We start from the raw sequence: 13254 nt of genomic DNA on the forward strand, positions 1-13254 counted from the left end.
CATCAGGAAACTCTCCTGGAGGTCCATATGATAGTACTATTATAATAGGTCAAACAGTCAAAACACTGGGATACTTCTGTTATTTCCTCCAAAGGCTCTTGGATTTAAACATTTTAAAGTCAAAATCATCATTATAGAAGTTACCTTTCTCTGTTCATCATCTTTGCAGTTTTGCAGTTTGTCATCAAAAAGCTACAGTATTAAAAAAAAATGGTTATAGTATCAAGCAGTATATACTTTACTACATGTGTATATTTAACATAGAAAAGTAAACTTTAGTTCCCAAACATTCTAGGTATGATTTATATATATTATATTTTCAAAATAATATTTTTTCAAGGCACTACACCAAATCAAATTCTATTCTGTGAATGATTTTCAACACTCAAGATGAATTACTTAGAATTTCAAGCAAAGAAAATAGATAACTTAGAATTTAAACATCAAAAAAGAATGTTCTGCTTTGTCTTCCAAATTTATAAACATTCATTTTCTTACCAGCACTTTTGCTTTTAATAAATTTTAAGCAAGTATTGAAGGAGACAATTTATTTCAGTAATGATAAAAAGGTAGAGAGACCACCTCTGTCCCATCCCAAAAAAAGATAGAAAAAACAAGGCCTTAGATCAGGACACTTAAAATCTAACAGTTTCATAGGAATTTTTAAAAAAAGATAAAAAACCAATTTTTGCCTAATTTTCTTCAATTATATCTAGATATTTATTTTCTTATGGCCAAAAAAGTGTATTATATATACCATTTATCAATATAATTAGAATAGAGATAAAAATCTTTGAATAAGCCACCTTTAAAAATTACTTAAGCTCTAGGGTTGTAAATTACCATCAAGTAACTATTTTTTAATCAAAATGCTTTATATCAACGAATCTGCCATACCTTTAATTGTTCTATCAAGATTTGTAGGTAAGCATCAGCCTCCGTAAGTTTCTTATCAAAATCTTGGACACTAGGAACAAATCCTGAATCCAAACCCTAGAGAAAAAGAAAATTTGCAATAAATCTAGCAGTACCCAAGCAATGCTTAATAGGAAAAAATAAAAATACCTTATCTCTCATACATGAAGACATTTCAGTATGTAACATGTAAACAGAATTTTTACACAAATAATAGGTCTATTTAAGTTATCTAAGATCTCCAAGAAGAGTAGTACATTAATACGCATCATCAGTTTCTATCTAGCACTACTTCTTTTTCATTAAATTCCATGTGATATGCTGCTTTTCAAATAAAAATTTACCCTACCCTTCAGAATCACTTTCTTCTCTCAAAAAAGCACCATAATGGCTCCCAATCACCTCCAGAGCAATAGTAACTTAGTTAATGAAACGTATACAAAAACAACCTAGATTACCTATTTTCTCCCTGCATTTTTACTCAGCTCATTCCTCCAGTCCCCCTAATCTTAATTTCACACTCATTATTTAGTTCTCCCATTCTCGAATCCAGCCTATCACCTCTGAAGTTTTCCTACCTCCTCCTCTAGTGTGTGTGTGTGGAGGGGGAGGAACCTCCAAATTCTCACCTCTTCTATGATGACATCTCTCTCCAAGTGAAAGTGACACCTCTCAATCAGCTTACCAACTCACTCTCACCCTTGGCATGAACACCACACTCGGGACACGGTGTAAACATGTATTTGATTTGGTAGGCCCACTTATTTCCTGGGTTTAACAGTTTGGCATTTGCGTATCCTACTTTTTGTACACTTAAAATTTTAAGCTCCAAGAGCACAGAATTTCTGTTTTAACTGAACTCAAAAGAAACTTGAGCTTCTCTGACTCAAAAACATACCAATCCTGGGTGTACAAGACAAAATATTTGGGCAATGAACAAGACTACCAGTTTGCCATATTTGCATGACCAGTTGTCACATAGTTAAACAAAGGAATCAGGGTTAGGAACCACTAACATCATAACCCCAAACTGGCCACCTCAACAACCCCTCAAATTTTACCTTCATTTGCCAGATCTTCTTTACCTCTGGCCAAAGCATGCTGATCATTTAAACATTCCTCAATTTAAATTTTATATCACATCGACACCTCATCTTCGCATAACACTTTATGATTCTTAAAGCACTTCCATACCTGTTACCTCAAAACATCAAAACACCAAATTACGACAGTGTGGTACTATGGAAACAACAGTGGGTTGACAAATTGGGTTGCTAATTCCAGGTCAGTTACTAACAAGAAGTATGACCAAGAATAAGTCACTGAATGGCTCTCTAAGCTTCTGTTTCCTTGTCTGTCAAATACAGGTGTCTTTCTACTTCTATTGTCAATGCTGCAGTTACGACCTCTACTGAAGACTATTACTACCACCACAATCAATAACTACTACTACTACTACTGTTGCTCTTACCAAATAAAATTCAAATTCTGAATCAAAACTTTAAAAATCTAAGTCCTATTTAGGCCACAAGATGATCTTTTAATTTAATTTCTTTTTCAAATTCAAAGGTGTTAACATTTTGGGCCTTTTTTCTTTTCTTATACATGTTTTCTTAGCATACATGCTTGAAATGAGTACTGAACAACCCTTTCCCAATGAGATGTCATATATAAAAATAAAGTAAAAAAAAGAGAAACCATGGTAAACAATACATGTAAAATCCAGTATCTTTATAAAATTGTGGTTAAATATCTTCATTTTTAAAGATAACCCAAAAAGCTTCCTATTAGAAATACTTAATATGCAGAAAGTGATGATAAAAGATGTAGAAAAGGAAAGATAAACTGGGAAATATTAAGTACTTTCTATGGAGGAAGGAAGCAATTTCTTTCCATGCTACAGTACCACAGAAAAATGAGAAAGAATTGCTTTGCCTGGTGCTTTGCTTTGTTCCACAGAGCAATAGAACACAATTACCAATGGTTCTTAAGATCTAGTTATGATCAGTTAAATACGTTATTCCTTGATAAATATTTAAAAGGTTGATAGCATTATTCATAAATAAGTAAAAGGTAAAGCATCTTAGTGAGGGGGAAAAAGCTCTTTAAGAATTTTTCCTCTTCTGAATCCAAACATACCCCTTAAACAAATCACTATCGAATTAAAAATCTTTCAGTGAATAAAGGAAAACAAATAAAATTTAAATTATTGAGATCTATGATCTACCTAACTTAACTCTTCAAAAACAATCCTTTGATGTTGCTGCAATCGTATGAACCACTGCTGGCTCTTCTCATACTGTCTGTAGACAGCCTTCTACAACATTTCTTACACTTAGAATAAATTCCATTTTTCACATTATCCAAGTCAGAGATCTATTTACCAATCCATCTTTCCTAAGGCAATGTATACTGTGAAGTTTTTAATAACAGCTTAAAATCTCTATGGCCTAAACTCCCTTACACATACGTCTTCAATGTACTTAGATAATCTAAATCTATAGTTGCCCTATCTGCAATCAACAAAAAAGCATGTATAAATTTATCAATAATTCAAACAAGTGATATTAAATTGTTTTCTAAATAAGAATAATGTACTAGAAGAACATTCCACAAGTTTCATGATATTGTGACTTATAATACAAAGACTCAAAGTCACCTAGTCCAACCTTCTACTCATAGAAATTAGTTCTGAAACATCTATGAGAGTCATTTAGTCTTTGCTTAAATATCTTGAGATGAAGATCTCGGTTATCTTCTAATACAGACTATTTTATAAAATTCATGTCAAGTTACAACTATTCCTTTCAACATTTAGAACATTAAAACATTACACTTGTTCATACTAATCCTTTTTAATGATGTTTTAAAACATCATAAAAATAGACTATATCCTTTACCATGCTGTATTCCCTCTGAGAAGAACTGAAAGAATAGGGCAAACCCTTGAAGACATTATTATTTCTTACCATGACATCTTACACTAGTTCTTGAGAACAAATAATTTAGGAGTCAGGCAGAGTCTAAGACTCTGTAGCTTTCCCTATCTAACATTCATGATACTTTATTATAATTACTTATTTTATTGACTTCTCCCAAGGAGAATAAACTCCATGAGAGCAGGAACTGTGCCATTCATTGATCACAATACCTCCAAGCCCATCTCAGTATGAATGAAGCATGTGACACTGGTTTACAGGGTCTGACAACTACTAGTACCATGATAACCACTCCCCAGGACCACTTCTCCATAGATTTCTCTAGCCTTTCTGCTCTTTCTCCTTCCCTTTTTCAACTACTCCCTTACTTCCTTTCTTCATATCTTATTTCCCTTTTATCCATGTCCTTCAGTAGTAACTAAAGTGATCATGCTGTATTTCTGGCTGTAAGGATCAAAGAGGCTACTGTTCTCTAATTTATGATAATGATAAACCATAGTTTCATAATTTGATGATTTCTGTACGATTTATTTAAAGTTTAAAGCACAAATATTATATATAAATAAAGACAAAATGGATATAATAAGAAAATAAACTGGAAGAAAGTTAACAGAAATTTAGCCTCAAGCTAACCATAAAAATTCATTATCTATGAAAAGAAAAAAAAAATCACTTATGTGACAACCCACCAAAAGCAAAACAGTGTCTAGGGTTCAAGAATTCTTTGCTAATAAGGAAAGCTAAAGTAGATACATGAAATCAAATAATTTTTTATCAGCCAGCATCTATGTACCCATATATATATAGAGAGAGAGAGAGACAGAGACAGAGAGAAAAAAAGTGAGAGACAGACAACCTGACCCAATTTAAGGAAGATTTCTAAAATAACATACAGACTAGTAGAAGAAATGCCCAACTGCCTCAAAATTGTATCAGTACTTCCTACCATCTTTCTAATGCTTATAGTGAATAGAACTACATGTCTCAGAAAGTACTTCAAAGTAACAAATGTTGGCAAAATTAAATCAATTCCTATCAATGGACAATAAACACTTTTCTTATTTTACACATATATACATAATCAAATGTTTTACACCCATTTAGAACAGTAATGCAAGGGAAGTCCTGAAAACCGTATGAAATACATATGAATTATAGCTGCTTTGGAGATACTCCCTTACTAAGTACAGGAAAGCAATTTTAGAGGCAGGGAGTAAGAGCTTTTAAAGTAATTCCCGCTGACAGAGGAAGAGGTAAAGAAAAAAATATATAGCAAAGGTAAAGGTGGTCAAATGTGGTAAAAGGTCTTCTTGAGATCAGAACAAGGAAATTTAAGAAATGTATGGTTGCAGCTTGAGTAACTGAGAATAATGTCGAATAGCAAGGACTATGGCTGAGTAACAGCGATTCTAAAAAAATCAAAATGAGTAATTATTTTCATTTCAGATTTTATTTCACAGTGAAGTACTATAGATTAAGTACCCTACAGTCACTGTTTTCTCTTATACAGTACAAAATAGTAGGAAATAATAAATATCTGCTGCAAAAAGAAAAAGGAAAATATATAGGAAAATAGAGAAATTATTCCACATAAGTTTGCATAGAAAAGTTCAGAATAACAAGAACAGGGTAGTTATCAGTAGAACTGTAAAAAAGAATAACAGCTTAAAAAATTAAGAAAGGAAAAGCACCAAAGAAAAGCCTTCTAATGAAAAATAAATGGCATGAATATTGCAAAAGATGATTTTTTAAAAATTAGCAAAACATTTTATAATTAAACTAATGAAAACTCTGCATAAATGTCATTTTGATTATTTAGTAAGTTTATGTTCACAATCAGCAATTTGAGATGACATGCATCACAGATAAGCTTTCATCCACTGAAAGAAGTAGAGGGCATACTTACAATTGAATCACTTACAATTATTTTTGAAAATTCAAGAACTGGAGAGATACCAGAAGACTGGAAAAAAGCAAGTGTGGTACTGATCTTCCATAAAGGTAAGAAAAGAGAGAATAGAAAGTTACCATGTTGTGAGTCTGACATCAATAATTAAGTAAAGGAATAATAAGAGTAAAAATCTGCAACTATAGAGGAAACAGAGGTACATGAGCAGTTAGTGGCTGGTTAAAAAAAAAAGAAAAATAAGAAATTATGCAAAACTTAAATGGCTTTTCTGTTCCTTAGAAATTTAAGTTAAAAAATTAAGTTGTTAAAGGCATCATTTTTGTTTCCCTACCGAATGACAAAAGTTGGTTTAATGATGAAAAAAATGTATTAAAGAAACCAGAAATAACCAATAAGACCATGATTTTATGTGAGGTACACTCAGTAATCTGATTCTCTTGGATTATTAAAAATTTGGAAACATTTACAATTTCTGTGGTTTATCCACTTTGGCTAATGGAAAAACTTTAAGGACTGATAGATACAGAGAAGTTCTGAAGGTAATAAATTCTACCTATATGTAATCCTAAAGAATGTTCAACTATCTTTGGAGAGAAGATTTATCAATTTAAAAATGCCCATAAAATTGAGTCTATTATTAAATCCTTTTCCTGCACCTTACCTTCAGAAGGTATTTTCCATTTAAATCAATGTCCTGATAATCTAAGGCTCCAAATTAGGTTTTCCTTATCAAAACAGTAACTATAGCCACGTTACCAACAACTGCTAGCTACTCCAAAAATGCCCTGAAGTCATGATTTTTTATTCCCCCATAGTTAGCAGTTCTAACACCATGGATTCTTTACAGATACACAATACACATTAAAAAAATTTGTTTTTGGATTTTTATGTACTCTGCTAGATGGAAAGTTTCCTTTTTCATTATTATAAATAGTAAAATACATGGATATTAATCTTATTTTACAAATGTTTATCCAAATCACTCACCTGGGTTATATTTATTTGTTTTATATTGGGATTCCAACCCAGTTCCCTGACTATAAATCCATTACATTTTTAAATTAAGCCACAATGATATTTGAAAAGTGTTCCCAGCATAAAGGCACTACAATGTAGTCCTTGCTCAAGGGAGTGAAAATGAGCATGAGCTTTAAAGTCAGAATGATCTATTTTAAAATCCTAAATGTGCAACTTACTACCTAATTACCTGTGTGAGCTGGACAAGTTACTTACTACCCCTCCATTTTCTCATCTATAGAAAATGTATACATCTATATGATGTATAACAACAAATATCATTGAAGGTTGTTGACAGATAATGAAATAATATGGGTAAAGTAACACAATGGTAGGTGTGCTACTTCCCCTTTATAATGTGGAACCTCAAATAACCAGGATTCGCCACTGTAGCCTCAAACCCTACACAGTGCCTAACATAAAAAACACTCAACAAATATGTGATGGATAAAATGAATAACTGGATAATGTGATAAACCACGTACAATTTTAAAAGAGATGTATAAGCAAGAATAGAATATAAACCTTAAATTGTATCTAAAATCCATTTAAAAAAGAGAAAAAAATAGTAAATTAATTAACTCTACAAAAGAAAACAGATAACAATAAAACAGCTCTGAACAATAAACTGAACAATAAACAATAATGATGAAATACAGTCTGGAAAACATCAGAGAAAAAGTCTAATATGAAATAATCAGAAAAATGTTGGGAATTATGCCTGAATTGCAAAAGGTAAATTATACTTAATTATTATTTGGATATCAAAGTATTAAAAAAAAGCTTTTCTCCATAAAATAACCTGATTTTTGAACATATATTAGTTCCTTGATAAAATGGAATTTCTTTCATCTTTAAATAATAAAGAAAATAGTTTATGCATAAAATTAAGATTCGGTTTTTTAAAAAATAGCACAAAACAAATCTGAATTGCTCATAGCTGGGAAAGAAATAAGTAGCTTTGCCAAACAGGAAACAGATCCAAACACCACTGCCAAAACTCATGAACTTCAATCTTAGCACAACTGCTTACTCTTCACATCTTCATCTAATAGTTACACCCTTTGACTTAACAAAGCACTAATATTATTTCCATAACATGATTTGGTTATTTGAACGACTGCACAATAAATGCCTGTACTTTGTAACATTTTCCTCTTTTACATCATACCGCCAATTTGTTCTATAAAGCCATATAAAGAATTATTGCCAAAACAAAACAAAAACCTGAAGTCTATGAAAAGGATAACCATATATCAATAGTCCTATTTATACCTATTATCTCAGAAAAATTATTAGCAGTCTACTTCACTCTCAAAAGTGTTCCAGCTGGGACATTAATTATATTGTCACCCTCTCTATAAAGGATGTAAAGCATGTTTAAGATACAAATGTCATGAAAGGTATGTAAAATTGCCTCAGAGGTTTCAGAAATACAGCAAATGAACAAAAGAAATACAAAATGAAACATGAGTTTACAAGCCCTGAATTCAAAAGCAAGCTACAGAATAAAACAGACAGTAGAATTCAAGTCAAGTAACATTAAGTGCTTACCTTTTCCTAGATAAGAAGTGTGAAAAACAGGGAAGTTGCATTTTTTAAAAAGTTATTTTATTAGAACACACACATACCAAGATATGTAATAAAACACATGAAATTTAACAGCAGTTAACCGTGGGCAGAATTGAGGAATGGGGGCATTCAAGATAGGAACTCTAATTTTTTACTTTATGCGTTCATGCTTTTTGACTTTTTATATGTACGTGTTTTTTCAAAATTTAAATTAGATATCTTTATATTAAAATGTTCAGAAACTGTATAGGGTATAAATATTTTTCAAAAAATTTTTAAATGTTTTGGCTAGCAAAGTGATTAACATTATTTATTCATTTTAAATTATCTATAAAATTCTGAAACATTTTAAGAAAGTAAATTTCGTAATCCCGAAGCTGCTCAGATATACCTTTCCAAACAAAATAAAATGCAATATAATAAATGTATAAAACACAAGTACAGACTAGCAATTAAAACTTACAATCACAACAATATGGCAATAAATGACATGCTGAGGGAAAAATGGCCAGTGAAACAAAGCATAATGCTTTTCCCCCCACATCCTTCCTGCCAACATTATCATCATCATGACTCAACATTCGAGAAACCAAGCCCATAAAGAACAAACCACCTACGTCACACCACCTAGCCAAAGTACTGTTTTACCATGTGTTATTGGCAACCAGTCAGGTTCCTCTTCTAGGACACTTTAGTCAGGTTACGGCCATAGGTTAAGTTGTTCCCAGATCTAAATCAGCTCTGAGTGACTTAGTAGCATGTAAGGAAAACAATACACCACCACCACCACCCCAAACCTCAGATTACTGCCTGTTTTTTGTTTTCCTTGCTTGCTTTTGTTTTCATTTGTTTGGTTTGTGCTAAGATAACCTTTTAATACTGATTGTCTCTTGGTCTGACTAGTTTATCATTTAGCTCCCCTTGGGAACTGTTTAATTTGTCAATTTAAGTCTTATATTTTGCTATGTAGAAAGTTATAGTTTTGTTAAATGACTGTAAGATTTTACTTTTGAAAATATTTCATAATCAAATTTTCAGCAAGTATTATGCTGTGAGGATCCTGTTGTTGTTTCAAAAGTTTGAATAAGTACTAAAGTACTCATTTTAAGGATCTGCATGTTTATAAACCAAAGTATGTATGAAAAAATTGTAAACTACTCATTTAGTAATTGCAAAGGATCTATTGTATAAAAAAGTATGGATGTTTTTAAGGAAAAAAGGAAGTGAATAGGGTTGGAAAAAGACACTGAAATAAATGGCAGTTAGTTAAGAAACAAGCTCGGGCAATAGTCATTGACTCAATCCCCTAAAAACAAATTCTCATGCCAAATTTTATCATAAGTATATATTTTTACAAATACTCTGGGCCTCAGAATTCAGTGTTACACCAATTAATTCACTGGGCATCTCTTATATCTACGGCACTGCATTGATGCTTTGGGGATGCCAAGATGAAGCAGGTATAGGACATGCCATAAAAGAGCTTCAAATATATCAGAGGAAATAAATATCTGTCTACAAATAACTGAGACAAGTATGGTAAAATAAATTTTACAAGAAAGGTATTAAGAATTTCAAAGGAGACAGTAGTAAGAATGAGAAAGTTTTCACAGAGGAAGTAACAGAGTACTGGATTTGGACAGGCAGATGGGGAGAGGAAGAGTAACGCAGCAGTGAACCCTGGTAGGAATCAGCCTAATAAGATGGGATATTTGAACTTTCTTTAAATGAAGTGACTATCTACAGATATGAAGGCAGGATTAAGGAAACTAATATGGGATGCTTAAGTACCCAAGAATCAGGAAGAACAGGAACCCTTTACCACTACAAACCAGAAGGGACAAGGAAAGGAACACTGTTACCAGGGGCCAATCACAAGCTCTGGCCATGGAGGAAGAGGAGGAGGAGGAGCTATCAGCAGGTCCAATAGTTAGAGACACAGCCATTAACAGAACTGCACCAAAGCTGGAAAGCAGCAGAAGGAAAAAGTACCCCAAAGGTTTTCTTTCTTCCCTAACTCCTGCTGCTACCTCCCACTGACTAAACCCAACCAGAAGCAGAGGACAATACAGCCCAGGTGGTACAGACTGTAGACCTCAGTCTTGTGTGGCACACAGCAGAGAAGGGCAGAGAATGATCTGCAGGAAAATGGAGAATAACAAGAAAAGGCACATTCTTAGGCTGACAGACTAGAATAAGTACAAAAGGAAGCTCATGTAAGATAATATTTTGCACATATACAAGTGCTGAATCTGCAAAGAAACCAAAATAAGTGGTTGAACAGGAAAAAGGACTGGGATTTGATTTGGAGAGTGGGCTGAACAATGGATGGAGAGAGTAGTTCACCAGAGCAGCATTCCATTACCTCTGGGAGATAATAAAAGAGCAAGGGTTATCTGGGATCTAACGCTAGTTATTCTAGCCTCAAGCTTTGTTACCTTGGGCAAGTCATGCTGCTACTGGTTTTCTCCACAATAAAAGGTAGAGGTTAATTTAGAACTTTAAGATCCCTTCCAGTTCTAGGATTCTGTAAAGCCAATACCTCCAGGTAAATAATCACGTTCACCAGGTGAGTAAAAACCTTACCACAATGGAAAAACCTGAAGTTTACTTATTCACCTTTGAAGAAAATTAATTTCTTTTAAATAAAGGCACAACAAAAACTTACAGGTTCCAACTGCATCTGAATCCTCCAAGGATATGACAAAGAATGCTTAAACACAAGCAAAGCTCTATCATTTAAGTGTAACCTTGAAACTGAGTGAAAAAGGCCTGTGCAATCAGAATTTAAAGCATGCTCTATAATGCAAAGAAAGAGTAGAATAAGCAGAACAACTTCACTAAAGTAGCACATTTTGGAAAACAATGAGTTGCTCAGTCAATATGGTAAAGAAATAAAGTTCTTAAAATGTCTCAGAAATAAATAAACTCCAATTTGAGAAGGACTACAGTTCTCTTTCCCTCTCTTGAGCCCACACCCACACTCACACCCCAAACATTAACCATACACACACACACAAACAGATAATTACCATTTATTCATGACACAAATATTTACTATTGATTAAGTGCCAAGTACTATCATCATCTTCAGAGGACATCTTTAAGGATGTCCTTAAGATCTTTAAGGAGAAAATAGCAAATATATTTATCTTATCTTCTAGACTTAGCTCAAATTTTATTCCTTCCTCTAAAGAAGTCTCTCTCCTCTAGACAGCAACATGCTCTTTTTCCTGTGATACTGACAAGTGTCACAGGACCAATTTGCGCTACCACTATTAGTATATTTTCAACTGTATTAGAGACCTTATAGATTGGTGGGTTATAATCCATCAGTTATATTGTTTCTTAACATTTTCTCCAAGTTCTCTCTCATTTCTGATAGCAACCTGAGAGCTTGGTAACCTAGGAAATGTTTCCAACTTGCATGGATAAACCTAGCTTCAATATAACTGAGCCAAAGATTTAAACAGTTAGGATATTCCTAAATCACATATTTTGATCATTTAACAAGTATTCATTGGACACCCACTATATGCCAAGCACTAGACTAGCAAAAGCCTTGGGGATACAAAGATGAGTAAAACACTGATCTCTAGAAAGTTAAAGAGTCTACTATAAGAATCAGACATTAAAAAAAAAATTTACAGTACAACCAAATGAGGATTGTAATATAGAAATATGATCAAAGTGCTATAATAGCACACAAAGGACAAGAATAACTCTCACTCACTATGCCTGCAGGAAGACATCATAGAAAAGATAATATATAAGCTATATGTTATAAGAATTGGAGTTTTAGCACTTGAGATATAGTATGGTAATCCTAAACAGAAGGAAAAGGCTGTGGAAAGTAAGGAATTATTAAAGACAACAGACAGTATGTTCTAAATAAGAAATCGTTCCCAATGCTAGAAATGATGCCTTGGGTAGAACACCCAGAGCTGAGTTCAGACACAGATAAATCAGGACCACACTGCGAAGAGCCTTGAAGGAAAGGACAAGCAACTGGACTTCCGGCAAGGGGGAATCAAAACAGTTTTTAAGTATGGGAGGGACTCAAATTTGTCTTTTAGGATAAAGGGGATGGTTAGAAGAGTCCAGTGACAGGGAGACTAGGCAGAAGGTTTCTAGAAAATTCTAGGTAAAATAAGGGCCTAAATTAAAGCAATGTCATCTGTTTAAAAATAAGTCAAATCTAAGAGATATTATTAAGGCAGATTTAACAAGACCTCATGGCTGGACATGGAAAATAAGGGAGATGGAAAATGACTTTAAATGACTGAGAGTGGTAGAGCTTCAATTAATTAAAATATTTAGGGAGGACTATTTCGCTTAATTATAGTTTCTATCTCAGAACTATTTTTTTCAAGCAATCTTTGCTCAAATTTTTATTGAAAATCTTCCTAAATACAATTTTCTGCTAAGTACATTATAGTAACCATAAAATTATCTTTTTCTATCAAAAGACTCACCATAAACATCAGTTAAAACTGTACCATAGAAAGTTCAGATATTTACATATCCCAGGTAACATTCTTTGAATTTACTTTTTAGAATAAAGATTCATCAGATTGTTTTCTTGTTATCTTTCTTTTTCTCAAACAACAGAGTATAACTATGCAACTGCCTGATTTTCCAATCAGCAGAGCCTACTGGTATCTGAATCAACCTTACACTGAACTAAATTCCCTGCTGATCTTCAAATCAACTGGGGATGAACTAAGGATGGGTCAATGGTTAGATTATTACAATCTTTTCACAAGAACAACAACAAAAAAATCATACCAAATTTAGAAATGCCCAAATGGATGAGACGATCTGCCTCGCAGCCCTCTATTTATTGAAGGGCACTTCATATGCAATGTCTTCTCCATCAAAACCAAACTCAGGACACTTTGG

The 13254-nt window shown here is 33.0% G+C and overlaps 1 protein-coding gene across 11 annotated transcripts in view; it reads right to left on the reverse strand.

The window, feature by feature from the left end:
• The window catches only part of OSBPL9 (oxysterol binding protein like 9), a 248303-nt gene that overhangs the window by 53439 nt on the left and 181610 nt on the right, over positions 1–13254 (reverse strand). For 10 of the 11 annotated variants that reach the window (XM_077149690.1, XM_077149689.1, XM_077149681.1 and 7 more), the window contains 2 exons: positions 898–993; positions 145–192 (listed from right to left, as the gene is read on the reverse strand). Coding sequence is in view for 10 of the 11 variants with exons in the window: in XM_077149689.1 (XP_077005804.1) it covers positions 145–192; positions 898–993 (144 nt within the window). In the remaining variant the exon portion in view is untranslated. Of the gene's footprint in view, positions 1–144; positions 193–897; positions 994–5775; positions 5845–13254 lie in introns of all 11 variants that reach the window. The other variant, XM_077149691.1, reaches the window with a different exon arrangement.

This window comes from Tamandua tetradactyla, chromosome 2 (genome assembly GCF_023851605.1).
Source record: "Tamandua tetradactyla isolate mTamTet1 chromosome 2, mTamTet1.pri, whole genome shotgun sequence".
Lineage (NCBI taxonomy): Eukaryota > Metazoa > Chordata > Mammalia > Pilosa > Myrmecophagidae > Tamandua > Tamandua tetradactyla.